Source organism: Doryrhamphus excisus, linkage group LG4 (genome assembly GCF_037039965.1).
Source record: "Doryrhamphus excisus strain RoL-2023G ecotype Guam linkage group LG4, RoL_Dexc_Guam_v1.1, whole genome shotgun sequence".
Classification (NCBI taxonomy): Eukaryota; Metazoa; Chordata; class Actinopteri; order Syngnathiformes; family Syngnathidae; genus Doryrhamphus; species Doryrhamphus excisus.
In genome coordinates, this window is record NC_136360.1 from 11,105,627 (window position 1) to 11,122,553 (window position 16,927).

A 16,927-nucleotide genomic window follows, 5' to 3' on the forward strand; every position below is an offset into this window, starting at 1 on the left:
GGTAGAAAATGAATGAATGAATGAATGTTGTTCTGTTATTAAAGAAAGAATCACACACAGTCACACACATACAAAAAAAAACGTAACATACTTGTGTTAGTCTTGTGAAGACAGGTCCAAAAAAAGTGTAGGTACGTTCCCAAGCTCCCAAGATGCTTCTGCAATAAGTGGTGCAGCATCCTGTCAGATCCAGTAGTTGCCGCCTGAGTCAAAAGAACAAGTTTGCTACAAGCTATTCAAATGCAAAATGAATAAGCTGATAGGCCTTTTTGTGATTTTTGTTTGGACTAATTGCCAACTCTCCCTGTCCTTTTATCTTCTGAAGCATTAAGATGAGCATTATTGCGCCTCATGAACTCCGCCTAGCAACAATTGACTCAAATAGAAAAGTGGAAAAAGCATATTAAGACAAAAACAACATTCATCTACACCAATGACTGTAATATGCATGCCGGGCCACTAGTTGGCGATGTCACTTGTGTGTATATATAATGTGAATTAAGTTTCCATGGCCAGTTTTCAGATGTCTGCATCAATAAACTGTCAAACAGTTTGTCAAACTGTCAACTGTCAAACAAAACCATACATATTTTTTAAATGTCTTGTTTTTTTTTTTGTCCAATCTTGGGATGTAGTTTTATCATAAATCATGCAACTACATTTGTACATTATTGGTTGTGTTTTTTTTAGAGCACCCAGAGACAGTATATGTGTTTGAGAGAGACACATCATTATTATTATTATTATTATATTACTGTTGTATTTATAGGAGCCCAAACCAAGATTTAAGAAACATTTTTGGTTTCATTAGAGAGAGAGAAAGAGAGACAGAGAGAGAGAGAGTAAGTGTGAGTGTGTCAGAGAGAGAATCGTGTTTCCTTGTCTGGAGTTTAGGCACTCTCGTCCGCTGATCGCCTGCCCCTGAGGGCGACACCTGGTGACATCAGCGCCGCAAGTGACACGATTATCCCTTGGCGTACGCCGCCACCGTGCATGGCTCTGTTCATCACGTGCACACGCGTGGAGAGCCAGAGAGCGAGGCAGCGTCAGTAGCGCGCGGAGCAGAGCAGAGGGAAGGACGTGTTTGCAGCCTCATCTCTCAGAGAGACGCGTGGAGGAGGAAGGGGAAGCCAGGACGGCTTATTCATCCATTCAGAAGGTCAGCAAGGATTGGAGGTGCAGGTCAGCCGTGTTGGCACCATGCACTCCGCGGGGGACAACTAACTCCCAAAGATGAGTCACCAACGGAGTCATCCTGTGGCTCAGCACCTCAGCTGGGACCGCTAAACTGCTCGCCTACCTGGGTCACCTGTCTGACTCTTCCAGCAAGGAGTCGTCATCTGGATATCGAAAGCCTGCTGCCACACAGTGCCGCTTCTCTGGCCCATGCAAGATGACCAGAGAGGGAGCCCCGGTCCAGCTCGACCCGAATGCATGACGCTCCGGGCGGCCCCGTCATGCGTTTCTCATGCGAGCCCAGCACCCACTCCCTGCAACTTCTCTTCCTCTTCATCTTCGTGATGGGGGTGGCCCCCTCGCCGGCTTTGACCGCTGGCTGCCCGGACAGGTGTGTGTGCGACGACCAGCTGGTGGTCCAGTGTGCCGGACAGGATCTGGTCCTGTTCCCGAGCGACCTACCCCTGGCTACCCGGCAGCTCATCATCTCCAACAATCGCATTGTAGATCTGCCAGCGCTGCAACTCAACTACTTGTCTGATCTGGTTTACCTGGATTGCAGTAATAACTCCCTCACCGAAATCTCAGAGTCCACCTTCGGGAACTTGCGCAAACTCGCCTACCTGGACTTGTCCTTCAACATCTTGCTACAGATTGAGGACCGGACTTTCGGGCCGCTGGCATCCCTCGTCATGCTGCGCCTGACAGATAACCCCGGTCTCGGTGAGATCCACCCAGATGCCTTCTCGGAGAACGTGGCTCTGCAGGTTCTGGATGTGAGCCGGAACAACCTGACGGTCCTCAACATCAGTGGTCTGATCAGTCTGCCGGCTCTGAGGTCTCTGGGCCTCAGCGGGAACCCGTGGAAGTGTGACTGTGACACAGAGGACCTCTGCCTTTGGGTACAGATAGAGGGCTTCAAATTCCAAGGTGAGGAGAGATGGAGGAAGTGAGATCTTTTAGACAGAAGAAGCAGCGTTCTTGCCGCACCTTCCATCTAGGTCTAAGGTAACTGTCCAGCTACAATGTGTACCCAAGCTTCCAAAGTCAGGTCGAAGCAGGGTCTACACTTCACCAAAGACACTCCAAGGTCTTCACCTTGCTTGTTGTCACATCAGCTCATTAAGATGATGCGATTGCAGTGCTGGGTGCGCTCTTCAGTTTAATCTCAGATAGTGGGCCACTTATCGCACCATTCACCACTCCTTTCATGTTAATGCCGGGCGTCCGTCACGCCATACTCCTTTCCGTGCACACCCTTCCCTCTGCGATCCAATGCGCAGCTAATGGTTTGACCTCGGAGTCAGAGCAATCTGGAGATTTGGCTTCTGTGCTTCTCGGGCCGCTCCAAACTACCCTTCAGGGCACCTCCATTTGACAAAGACGACACATGTAAAAATCCACAGTGTTTGTAAATATACTGTAAGTCAATGCTTATGTGCGAGAAGGTCAAGTGAGTGCTTATACCCTCTTGATCACCTGGATCTTGCTGGGAATTTTGTCCTTTTCTACCTCTTCCTGCATGAGTGCGTTCCCACTGTTTGTGACTCCCTGTCCAGATATTAGAATAACATGCTCGATAAAATCAGCCCCCATTGAGGAGAGTGTATTTTAAGACACTCACTCCACTTCACTTAAGTGTGTGTAATCTGAGGTTCAAAGAAGACACTTTAATGGTCTATAGAGGCAGGATTAAGAAGCTCTTGAAAAGTTTTTAACAAATCAATCACAGAATTGGTCAAGGCTATGTCCGCATTTGTACCACCCCCTATGGGTTGTGGTCAAAAATCTTTGTAAGACATGTTAGCATATCCTTAGAGACATACAAAGACACACACGTTTTACATGAGAAAAAACAACCATAATTTGCACAAAGCAGGACTCCTTATTTATACAGTATGTCAAATACTTTTGTAGACAGACATGAAATAACACCTATAGTCACCTTTACACTATATCTTTACACTCATATTAACCAATATAGTGGAATACAGGAATTGAGATAATTCAAGCCTGTTTTCACTAATAATAGGCCGTATTCAACCATAAAACAGCATGATTTATTAGGTACAATCATCCCTCGCTATGTCACGGTTTGAACATCGCAAAAATGAACACAAATCGAAAGCATTCAGGAGACATTATATGAAGTGTAATACAGACTTAACAAGCGGGGCCTGGGAAGTGACATTATATGGTGACAGTTGACTGTTAGCTGAGTGCTAGCAGCAGGTTAGCAGTGTAGAGAGCGGCCGACAGCAGCTCCTGTGTGAATGTTAATTGCTTGTTCTCTGCTTGTTCATAAAGCTACTGAAATGGAGTGTGATTCTCACTTTAATCACACACAGCGGCAATAGAGTATTATTCTACACTGGTCTCTAACATTACATTGATGAGACATTAGCCGCTGCAGGAGCTGTCAATGCTAATGTTATCTTATTCATGTCTATGGTGGTTTATTTTGTATTATTATATGTACTATATTGGGTAATACAAGTGTCAAGGTGACTATAGGGGTGCTATTTCATGTCCATGGTGCTCCAATAATGGTAAAAACTGTATTTAGAATGTCATAAAAAGTTTCATATGCTCTAAGTATGAAAATAACCCTTTTATATTAATATTGAATCCTACTTTGCGGGAATTCACTTATCGCAGTCGGGGCTGAAACCAATTAACTTCAATAAACAAGGGATTTTATTTTTTGAAAAATGTGTTTTTAAAACTAGTAATAGTTTGAACTTACAGTTACATGTATGCCTGACACTGCATGTGGAGTGACAAGGTTCAACAGAGTGAAAGCGGTCAAGGGAGCATGAAGTAGTCCTGAATGCTCAATACTCCCCCACCCCAGTCCTCCATTGAAAAAAACGCACCCACTCTTAACTGGAAGGCAGTGAGTCTAATGTACAGAGATTGCAGCTATCGTTATCTCTCAGGGCGAATATGAATCAGGTGCAGGCAAGCGTGTCTTTGTAAGCACCAGCTACGCTAACTCACTCACTCAGAAAGAAGGGGTGGGTGCTGGTGGTGGGTGGAGGGGCTGATATCTCGACAAATGGGGGTCGATTCTCAGGAGAAAAATCCACTTTACTGAGGAGCTGTGATTGTTTGTGATGTGTTCAAGATCCTGCTTTTACGTTGTATTTTTAGCTGCCACTTATGCATCCTTTCCAATCTATACAGGGATCCAAGCGGCAAAAAAAGGGCACTATGGAGACCATTTACGCTGACTGACATTGCCATAAGAAGTTGTTGAAATAATCTAAGCTGAATCTAGCCATTGCTTAATTAATGTGTGATAATCAAGGATTTTTCAACTTACGGCAGTTTGCTGACATGGTTTTCTTCCATTTGTGTATATTTCTATTTGGATTCTTGTAATAGTTTCATGTGGTATTGTATACTCTTACCTAACAACACTCTACTCTATAAGCAGGTAATATTTCTAGTACCTGTTCAGTTGGGATTGAAAGTGCGACATGCGATTTGTCATTATTGTTGTAGTATTATCATCATCATCATCATCATCATCAAATGTCCTGCTGCCAAGCCATCGCTCTGGATTCTACCGTATTATTACTCCACAGTCTCCACTTGGCTGCAGCGCTCTGTTTTCTTTCTGCCCAGTGTCTCCTCTGAAACAAAATCAGTACAAGAAAACCTGACTGCTATTGATTGTTAGCGCGTCTCATTCCAACTGATACTTTAAATGCAGCCTGGGTTCTCATTTCAAAGTAGAAAACCGCAGTCCAACTAAGGCAAGTAGATCCGAGTAAGGTTGAACCAAGCTGCTGGTTTTTAGTTGTGGCAGGCATCAACATTGTCAGGCTAGTCACTAGCTATGATGCTTTAGCTACATGTTATTGGTGTCACATGGTAATGCAATTAATCCATTCCAAATACCCCAAAATGTGAGTTCCCTCACAGTGCGTCTCCCTGCGCTCCCTGATGCGGCCCCTCTCCCTGACACACATGGCACCTTTCTCTCTCGCTTACTGCTGCGCTCTGCTCAGCCAGTCCGCTTAGAAGGAGACAAAACCAAATCTGTGACTGTAAAAGAAAATAACCCGATACTTTTTTGCCACGCTGTTAAGGAGAAGGGTGTAGTTTTCACACAAGCTTTAGAGAACGTATTACAGCACTTTAAATACATGCATTATCCAAGACTATTATAACTCATATTAAAGTATTCACATTCACAAGATCATGTCTTCATACAAACTCCTTTGGAGTTGTCATTTGATATATTACCTGTTTAGAAAGCAGCTTGTTGGTGGTCAACTTTTTTTTCACTTTTTAATGTTTGCTTCAACATTTGTTTTTCAGCTGTTTGCAAATAGACGGCTGCAGATGGAACTTTTCAATAGCTAGTAAATATGACTCATTGATATTTGTAAGATGTCTTTGTCTTTGAACATACATGCATCCATCAATTTTCTATGCGCTAAGCCTTTTACAAACGCATCATCTATTAGTTGAAAAACACATTAGGCTATGTGTTATCACTTTCAGCACAATACAGCCGCTTGTTTTTCTTTTAAAATGCTCAACTATAGCATCAAATGCTATGTTAATACACAAAATGCACTAAATGTATATATTTTCACTTGACAGGCAAAAAGGAAGTGTAAAAGAAGAGGCGTTACGTTAGATGCAGTGTGCAAGTTAGCCACACCTAAAAGTAAATCAAGATGCATGTGAGAAAAATGTCAACAAATTTTATCCATTCATTCATTTTCTTGACCGCTTATCCTCACTAGGTTCACACATTCAGTCGCCAATTAACCTGCATGTTTTTGGAGTTAGCGATTTTGAACTAGAACACAAAATGTATCAAACCTAACCAAACTGTAAATTTTGTGTATTGCTGCACCCCGAGTACTTTGCTTGGGTACTCCATTTTGCAGATAATACATAGCATATAGTATAGGCTATCAGCCATGTTATTTGTTAACTACAATGTTCCAACCTATTGAAGAGTTTCCATGAAATTTCTGCATTGGTTTGTCTGCCCTCCAGTGTCTTTCCTCCTGCACTCTCTACTCTCCCTAAGAGTTATCTTGAACAGCCTGACGTGTTGTAATGTAAAGTAATCCGCTAAGAGCTCTAAAGAAGAAAGAGGTCTGGAGTTTTTGTGGACATCAAATGGACTTTTCAGTTAGGGACAAACAAGATGAGGACTAATGAGACACATGGTCTGAATGTGCCAGTCAAATTCATTCATGCCAATTCAATACAGGTGGAGGCACACATTCATTATTCATCACCAGGAGCGACTCCTCCATCCCAGCTGCTGTGGAGAAACGCATATCGAATTCAACTGGCCTACTTGTGCACCCTAGCCAAAACACATTGTACGGGCAAAAGTCATGGGACAGATTTGTTTGTGCTGAAAAAGTTTACATTCCCTTCTGAGAAGACCTTCTACAAGATCTTGTAGTGTGACAGGGTGAATTTGGGTCCATCTGATCATTGAATTTGGACCTGAGATTGTTCGACATCTACAGCTGTCCGTCATTTATTGTGGTTAATTGACTCAAGACCTGACTGTGTTAAGTAAATTTAAGTAAGATACAGAAAACCTATTTATGATATGATTTCCAATATTATTAGAGCACCCTAGACATGAAAGGAGACCCCATAGTCAGCTTTACACTTGTATTACTCAATTTAGTAAATTAAGACATACTAGACAGCAATAAGAAAACACATTGGCAGTTTTTTCTGGACAGTGTACTTCCTGTGATGGCTATTGTCTCATCAATGTATTTTAAATGGCTTTACAATCATATTACTAAATATAGTAGACAAAATAAGAGTAAATAAGCTATTTCCGATGTAAATAGCATTCCTGCTTGTGTGTGTCACAGTTAATGTGTTCCCCAGGGCACTTTAGTGGTGGGTGGACAGATGTGTAGAGGACAGGAAGTGCCATCAGAGTGCCATCAAAGAAAAATAAGTCTGTTGTCTGTTGTCTTGACTAGAGGGGCACAGCTCCTTACTGCCCCTAATGCACAGTGGTCAAACTCAAGGACGCATTGTTTGCTGTGTCCTGTGAAAGCCCGCCATGGCAAAATTTGTTTCAATTTAGACCAAAAATTTGTAGGTATCCACCCTCGGCCATCTCTGTGTGGAGTTTGCATGTTCTCCCCATGCATGCGTGGGTTTTCTCCGGGTACTCCGGTTTCCTCCCACATTCCAAAAAACATGCTAGGTTAATGCCCACGGTGTACCCCGCCTCTCGCCCAAAGACAGCTGGGATAGGCTCCAGCACCCCCGCGACCCTCGTGAGGAAAAAGCAGTAGAAAATGAATGAATGAATTTGTAGGTACATTCATCCATTCAAGTATGCATATTTAAGCAAACTGTACGTGTTAATGGCCTGATAAAGCATTTTCAAGTAGAAAAATGGCTAAACAAAAACAAAAATATAAGGCATTATGAGCTACAGTAGGGTGTTAGCTGAGTGCTAGCAGCAGTACAGTAGTACTACACTCTAGCTGTCAGCAATGTTACAATGATGAGATGCCAATGCTTATTTATCTATTATTAAGTCTACTATATTTGGTCGTACAGGGTAGGTTTTCAATGCTCTAATCACAAAAATATTAAATTTATTGACATTGAATCCTTCCTCACAGAAATCCATGTATGGTGGTCAGGACTGGAAGCAGTTTAACCCAACACAAGTGTGATGTGGCCCGCATTGAAAACGAGTTTGACCTAAATGCCTGGATGGAGCTAAAGCAAACGATGTTTCAGGATACAGTATTTTTTCCAGAGCTGGTAGTTATTAGTGACTACTGGGATGAGTCACTTTGTTTCTTTGTCACTCTTATGTACTTTTTTTTTAAACTCCCACATCCCATCAGTCAGCCACAACATCTTTGCCGGGATGTCCTTGACATTTCCGCCGCTTGTCACCGCTCTTATCACTCACTCTTTTAAGGTCCGAGTATTAAAATTGCCACACTTTTATTTCATCTTTTGGGACTAAATGGGAAGGTGAGGCATACTTGGTAAAAAAAAAAAAAAAAAAGGTCGATAACGCTGATAAAGTCAAAATTAAAATGGAGCGAAATAACTTTTCAGCACGATGATAGCTATTGATATGGACGCTCTTTGATAACCTTGCAAAAGTAATTTTCTTTGTATCCATATTCCAATTGCATATTTAGCACACTTTATCAGAGTATTTTTACGCACGGTGACGACACGGCATGGTGGACACCTGTCCCTCCAATCACCCAGCTTGTGTGCACAATGTGGTGCCGTGGCGCTCCTCCACAGGGTACGCGTGTGCCCCAGTCGGGGTGATGTAGTCATTGCTTCTAATCATTGATTAATCATATACTGTACATGAAAATGATACATCATGTTTCTATATTACACATGTCCAAACTACCACAGCATTAACCTGCAGGCCAGAGAGCTATTTATAAACACTTTAATTATGTCACTGCGTATGCTAATCAGCGTATAGATGGAGATGGGGGGGAGAAGCTGGAAGCACTGACAGGAGACCAATGGACTGCAGTCAGCAACCATACTTTTATTTCAACACTAAATTCAAGCCAATTGTAGTACTTCCATAGATAAAGTCTACATAATTAAGTCCAAGTCCCGATTGATTAATCATGATTAATCACAGATTATACATGTAAGTGGCATGATTAATTTTGTAATCGATTAACTGCATTAATTATTAAGCACGTCCCGGTTCACACTTTTTTCCAATCAGATCCAATTTTTTTGTCTTGCCGATCTATTATAATCCAGCACCGATCTGGTAACAATAAGCTTTTATTACAAACATGAATTTGTGGAATTGAATATGGTTATGAAAATAGGTATTCAGTATTTCTGACAATATTGTTGGCTTTTGTAACAAACCTCTGTGAGTCAGGTGCCTAAGCCAATAAGAGCCCATCCAATAAGAGATAAAATTGTAAAAAATGGCCATGGAAAATACTTTTGGGGTAGGACTAGTCATTTGAGATATATCTATGTTATAGATTAGAATATATGACTTTTTTTTTTAGCAAACTCTCTTCAACGCAACAGTAATTTACTGAAGGTCTCTAGTATAAACAACCAGCGGTTATCTCCCTGCACCATGACACAGCAGTCCACTCACAGTGAGGAATAACTACCGCTGTATCCACCGAGCCAAATATCCAATGTAAAACTAACTTTACCAAGGTACTCTGCGGACATGTGTGTATGGTGGTGTGTATGTTCTTCTTCTTGCGGGTGGCGGGAATCAAATGACACCTACCATGTTGGAGTGTGGCCTGTGGTTAGAAGTGTTACATGGCAACCAGATCGGCCCAATCTCATGGCGGACGCCAATTTGTTCCCATTTTCAAAATACAAAATAAAATATATATTTTTACTATATTATTCATTCATTTTGTAACCGCTTTTTCCTCATGAGGGTCGTGGGGGTTGCTGGAGCCTATCCCAGCTGTCTTTGGGCGAGAGGCGGGGTACACCCTGGTCTGGTCGCCAGCCAATCACAGGGCACATATAGACAAACGGCCATTCACACTCACATTCATGCCTATGGACAATTTGGAGTGTTTTTGGAATGTGGGAGGAAACCGGAGTACCCGGAGAAAACCCACGCATGCACGGGGAGAACATGGAAACTCCACCAGGGTGGAATTGAACCCTGGTCTCCTAGCTGTGATGTCTGCGCGCTAACCACTAGTTCACCGTGCCGCTTTACTATATTATATTCTTGTAATTCTGTTATTCTAATTAATTTCCTCTTGAAATATTTACTCTTTATAGGGCAGTTATTGGTAATATGAACAATAAGTGCAGTTCATGGCTGTTTATAATTAGCCCTCGACACGTTGTAAAAATACAACTAAATGTTTAATTTAATGTTAAATGTCCAATTAAATTTTCCATTAATTTTACAAGAATAAAAACAAAATATTAAAAGAGTAAAGTCATAACAAGGTGTTGGTCTAGGCTCTAGCATACCCCCCATGACCGGGGTGAGGATAAGACATAGAAAATGGATGAATGGAAACTGTCATGCCTGCCACCTGTCACACCTGTTGCCAAGCCCTCATTATGCCAAGCCCTTCCCCTGCCTGATTCTGCACAGGTGTTCCTCATCTCCTCCGATTACCTGCTCCCTATTAATACTATCTACTTAGCTGCAAATTTCTGCAAAACTCTTATGTCGCATCCCAACATTTCTCATTTTTGCGCTGCCTGGTTTTTGACTTAAACCTGTTTTTTGCCACATTTGGATACATTTGCCTTACTCGACTGACATCTTGTGTACCGACCCATGCCCACGTACTGTAATTATACCTTACCTTGAGAACTGCTTGCCTTTGAATCCCTCTCCTCACTTCAAGTCACGACTGAAACAAACAAAAACAGTTGGAAAAAAGTTAAAGTTAGAATATTCTGATAGTTAAGTCAAAATATATATACATAAAATGTGTCCTTTCATTATTAGGTATGTGGTCTGCCCAAAGGAAAAATGTTAGACACCCACACAGCCAGGAAACCTGGGTTCGATTCCCCGATCAGGCATCTCTGTGTGGAGTTTGCATGTTCTCCCCGTGTGTGGGTTTTCTCCGGGTACTCCGGTTTCCTCCCACATTCCAAAAACATGCATGTTTGGTGACTCCAAATTGTCCATAGGTATGAATGTGAGTGTGAATGGTTGTTTGTCTATATGTGCCCTGTGATTGGCTGGCAACCAGTCCAGGGTGTACCCCGCCTCTCGCCCAAAGACAGCTGGGATAGACTCCAGCATTCCCGCGACCCTGGATGGATGGATGTATCATTTGTTAAATGTTAATTTTGGACGGCCACAAATAGATTTGGCTCATAACCATATTAAAGCATACCTGGTCTGTCAGAGAACAAGGAAAGGGATGGGTGTTGTCAACTATATTTAGAGAGTAATCAGACCCCTCTAGTTACTCAGAAAAGCAACTTGTGACAAATCTTTTGGTGACTCTGACATGAAAGCACATACCGCTCCTCTCAGTGAGCGGCGAGTGCGGCTGTGGGCCCCTCCTCTCTAAAAGCACTCAGACATAATTCTGTGTTTGTGTGAAGCACACCAGCAGAGGGCACAGTGTTAAGTACAGTTCGGAAGATTCCAGAGAAACTTTTCAACTCTAATGAAATCATTATTTATCTGCAAGACTATCAGAAGCTGGAGGCTTCCAATGTGAAGCGTTTAGTGGTATAAACGCATCACACGGCACTCGGCCAAGCCTAAGAATAGTTGACCTTTTCTGCATTCACGCCTTCGCGCTGCTCTCTTTTTCAAATACGGCATTAGTCACAACGCCGCCATCCATCCATCCTCCTTGCCGTCATTTCTCCATATGATCTCTTCTTCCTCTGGCAGAGGATAAGTGGAGAGCCAGTGAAGGTCAGCAAGCAACAGCTCTCTCTCTCTCTTTCTCTCTCTCTCTCTTCTTTCGCTCTTTATCCCGCTCCATTTTTTTCATTGCTGCTCAGGCGATTGAACATTTATTCTCCCTTCAGCTCTTTTTCACTCTATTTCCTTCATGCTCTCTCATGTCTCTCCGGCCAGCTTTGTCATCTTCATACTCTGCCCTCTATTTCCCTGTTTGACTCTTTTGGCCAGTGTAGCATTTGGTTGTGCACACACACACACACCTGATATCCCCACCTCTGCAACTCAGTAGGTCACACACACACACACACACACACACAACTACTGCATCAAATGTAATTACTTAAGACAAATGTGACACAATGTTTGAGACATTAAAACTAAGGTTTGAGTTTAATCAAATGGATTAATTCAGATTAATCATAATGAATACAAAAAAGACACAAAGAAGATTATTTGTGTCAGTCAGTGTGTGCCGTCCGTGTGTTAATTGCATTAAACTGTGTCTCGAATTAATCACGCAAATTAATTCATCTGGAATGAACCCATTCATTTTGACAGCCCGACTTCATAATGTCCTCATCAATAAAGGTGCCATTTTTCTTTCCATAACCTATTCAATTTTTCATAATTTGTTCAAGGAATGTACAAATGCTTCAGTTAAAGCCGCTATTCAATTAATCTGGTATAGTCACCGGGTGTCTGGTCTACAAAAGCAAATAATCGCAGGTCTCGGGTCAAAAAACATTGGCATTAACAGCTGCGGCTGAAGACAACCTCCTGTTGTAGTTGTTCATGAACTCCAGTAGCTGGATTTGAAGTATCATGAGCAGCTTTATCCACCTCTGCGTGGGCTTTAAAATGTCGCCACTGAATTGGTGGTGTAAAACCCCAATTGTCGGTTATAATAGTAATGGTAATGGTTTTATTTCACTTGAACATGCATCAGATTACAATTGAGTGCGTCACATAATCAGTTCACAGTTCCAAAAGGAGTAGGAAGAAGCAAAGCTTATTGAATCCTACCCCTCCATCTGGTACTTTTACAATCAGTAACTGTTACATTTGTTCACTTCCTGCTTTCCTAATATAGCTACTTTTTTTTGTCACGTACCAAAGTAGGAGTCTACATCAAGCGAAATGGAGGACCAGCAGAGGCTACAGTGCTTGTTGTCAACAATATCAGGGATCACAATCGGCCCGTCGATAATACAATCTAAATGGAACAAAAATCATAACTTTGTCATGTTGTCCGAATCACAATTAAAGTTACAAAGTAACTTGTTATATACAGTATACAACCTACTTATTATCCTCTCTCCAATTAGCAGCTGCCTGACATCAGCAAGAGCACAGATCCCGGCGTTAGCTGGAAGTCAACTCAGTAGGGTGGTAGCAAGCAGATCGGCCCCCAAATGTGGCAGACAGTGACAAAGAATGATGGAGGTGACCTGGCGGCTTTCACACAGGAAGGACTGAGGAGACAGAAAGAGGAAGCGAGCTGAGACAATAAGGAGGGAAATGTAAGGTGACAGTTTGGGCAAGTTCTGTAAGGAGAACTGGTGGTGAGCATTATCATAACGACAAAACGTTCTTAGGTTGGATGGGAAATCAAGTCCTGGCGAGGAATATATCTGTAGATCATCATTTCTACCATCTTTTCTCCATCTTTCATCTCCATGTTCAGGACCTTTGGCCTTACGGGTCCCTGAGTGCACTTTAATGGAGAGTGGTAGCAGTCATCAGCCGTCAGTGAAAGGGAACGTGGCCAACTCTCTACTCTACTTCCTTCTCTATAGATTCATTCATTCATTCATTTTCTCCCGCTTTTTCCTCACGAGGGTCGCGGGGCGGTGCTGGAGCCTATCCCAGCCTATCCCAGCTGTCCAGGTACACCCTGGACTGGTGGCCAGCCAATCACAAGGCACATATAGACAAACAACCATTCACACTCACATTCATACCTATGGACAATTTGGAGTCACCAATTAACCTAGCATGTTTTTGGAATGTGGGAGGAAACCGGAGTACCCGGAGAAAACCCACGCATGCACGGGGAGAACATGCAAACTCCACACAGAGATGGCCGAGGGTGGAATTGAACCCTGGTCTTCTAGTTGTGAGGTCTGTGCACTAACCACTCAACCACTGTGCCGCCCTTCTCTATAGATGTGTTTTTAAAAATAAAACTTTAAATACATGGTGAGACACCGACCACTTACAGTATATAGGCTACCTACTACACCATACCTGTCTTTTTTAAAACAATGCCTCATGACTCTGTATGAAATAGAAAAAAAACTATAAAGTACTGTATGGAAAAACGCCACCAACTGGTGGGTGGTGGGTGCTCCACTTCCTATCTACATGTAATTCCCTTCTCTCTTTCCCGTCTCCTGTGTCCTCTCACGTCTTTCCTCGTTGTTGACAGCGTTAAAAAGTCTTTTCCGAGAGTCAATTGAGCATGGGGGTGGGGGAGGGTGCAATGATGAGGACGACAATTAGCAGTGCTGGTAATGAGAGATGAAGTTAGATGACCTGATAAAAAGGGTGGGGGGTGGGGGGGGGGGTGTTCCGCTGCTCTTCACTGATGCCTCTGTCAGATAGACTGGAGAAGCACAGCAGGCGACACAGTCTCTTAATAACATGCTGCAGTCACACTAATGAATATATGCGCAATATGCTAATGATGCTATGTCATTGAGGCAGAATGAAAAGGGCAAGCAGAGCACACAGCGAAACATGCATGACCTCTGACCGCCAATGTGACGTGTCATACAACATGTATGAGACTAAATATTGTTAAGGTGCCACAATAGTAGCCTGAGACAGTTTAAAAGAGCTTTTAGCAAGCCATAATGAGAACACAGCATTTTGTCTGTCTGTAGCTTTAATGCTAATGAGCTGTGTCTGTCCCACAGAGCGTTTGTCCAAGAAACCCTATTGTGTAATTTATCCACTTTTTACATATACACTGTAAACATAGTACATCGTAGATATATAACACATACAGCAACGTAACATGAAGGAGTGGGACAAGAGGACACAAACGGAAGCAACACTAGCTTAGTTAAGTAGGTGGGCTAAAATGCGAACACAGCAGTCACATTTTTAGAGAACAAACTTACAGTTCCCACATCTGTAGCTAACTGAGTGTTAGTTGGTGAAGCTCAAGGTTATATTTTAAAAGAGATCTATGATGCTTTTTCCACTTTTTAGAGAGTTTTTTTCTAACATGTGAGCCGGACTTCCTTTTGAGGGTACAAGCGGTTAGCTGTACAAGCTGGGTGGGACCAATCACAGCAGAGCGGGCGTGCCTGGAGGCAGTCCGTGAGTGGAATACATTAGAACAGACCACTTGGAAATCCAAGGAAATACTGATGGAATACGTGCAGATTCTGGATGATCTAGAAAGTTTTCTGTGCGGTTCTCATGTGTAGCTGCTTTATAGGAGTACACATCTCAATACAAAGGGCTGAAAATTACTATAATAGGTCCACGTTAAGATGTGTAGCGAAGCCTACTCTTTTTCTTTTTGTCTTTTTTTTGCTTTGAAGTCGTTAAGTGGTGTACCCAAAGCTTTCCCTCCTCTTTGTTTATGTTAATCTTTTCTGTCGTTCTTCCAGACGAGGGCCAGACCGTTTGCCACAGCCCCCCCGAGCTGTCCGGCCGGCGGCTGGCCGAGGTGGGCATGCAACTGCGGGTGGACTGCCACCAAGGCCTGGGCTACTGGGACTACCTCTTCTTCATCGCCATCGGCTTCGTCATCTTCTCGGCGGGCACCGTGTCCGCCTGGGTGATGGGCGTGCTGATGGTGCTTTACGAGCGCTATAGCAAGCGCAAGAGCGAGGAGCTGGACAGCGACGACGAGGATGACAGGGGGGCAGGAGGAGGAGGAGGGAACAAGGGCAACGGGGACATGAGCAAGCCTGGCATGCAGGTTTGAATGGACCAATGACCCGAGACCAAAGACTCTGCAAATGCTACACATTTAGATACTGCAGCTACGCTCCTCAACACATTGGACTGAGTGTGTGTGTGCGTGTGCGTGTGCGTGGTGAGGAAGAGTGACGGACGACTTTAAGGAAGACTAACTGTATGCCTTCAACTCGAGAATAGGAAATGACCCATGACAGTATTGACAGCAATAACTTACTTCACCCCCAACACACAGACACATACACGCACACACGTCTCCTGAGAATTTAGTAAGATTTACGACAAATAAGTACAGCACAAACACTTTCAATACTGCAATTTCATTGAATTTCTTTTACCTGTTATTTTGAAGCCCCATTTAGAATGTCATTTAATTTGAGATTTATGCAAATTCTTTTATTTTTTGTTATACATTAAAAAAGTCAACATGCTCCTTCTGCACTGTTGATTTATTTTGCCCCCTTTTCATATTAATAACATTTGTAATGTCCATTTTGTAACTGTTTTTGCGTTGTATACTCCGATAGAACAGCTACACACAATAACCTGCATAGAAAACGTTCTAGAGCTTCCAGAATCTACACCTATTCCAACTGTATTTCCTTGAATTTGTGCTTCCTGCCAAAACGGTCTGTTCCAATTTATTCCACCCAGTGGAGTGGTAAGCCCACTCCACTGTGATTGGTCACACTCCTAAAGTACGTCCTAACTTTGTCACTTTGTCAGAGGCACCTTTAGAGCCATAGAGCGCAGAAGCCACACGTATACTAACAGCAGACAATCTTGGCAAATAATCGGTAGTGGAAATGTGATTATCACACGCTTTTTGCGGGACTACCAGACATTGGTGAGCACTGTGGTTCTCCACCTTCGTGGACGCACAGCATGTTCGACATTAATACATCTTTCCGGGAAGAGCACGCTGCTTCTGGCTTCACCATAGTTCGGCGGATATTTCACGTTCATGCTCACAAAAACTGTCCCATGTAAAATGCAGTTGAGCTGGGAATCACCAACTCCAATAACTTCTGCCCTTGTAAACAGAGAAGGAGAGCTTGGGGAAGGGTGGGCGAAGCAGAGCTTGGGAGAGGGCAGAGAGCGTATCTCGCTTACAGCCACGCCCATATAAGGAAGCCCGCTCTTCTGATACCGAGCGTTTCCAAGGTACTTAAATTTTTCCACCCCGACTGGAGATGGTATAGGTAAGAACCATGGATTCGGATTTGGAGGTGCTGATTCTCAATCGTCTGTCACACACTCAGCTCCGAACCGATCCAGTGAGAGTTGGACATCACGGCTCAAAGAAGCCAGCGGGACCACATCATCTGCAAAAAGCAGAGACCCAATCCTGCAGTCACTAAACCGGATGCCCTCAATGTTCTGGCTGTGTCTAGAAATTCTGTC

The 16,927-nt window shown here is 43.1% G+C and overlaps 1 protein-coding gene across 1 annotated transcript; it reads left to right on the plus strand.

The window, feature by feature from the left end:
• Nucleotides 1-924: 924 nt before the first annotated feature.
• Nucleotides 925-16,170, plus strand: lrrc52 (leucine rich repeat containing 52). Its single transcript, XM_058073246.2, has 2 exons — nt 925-2,106; nt 15,211-16,170. The coding sequence occupies exons 1-2, from the start codon at nt 1,431-1,433 to the stop codon at nt 15,528-15,530; spliced, it is 996 nt and encodes a 331-aa protein (XP_057929229.2). The 5' UTR covers nt 925-1,430; the 3' UTR covers nt 15,531-16,170.
• The last annotated feature ends 757 nt before the right edge of the window (nt 16,171-16,927 follow it).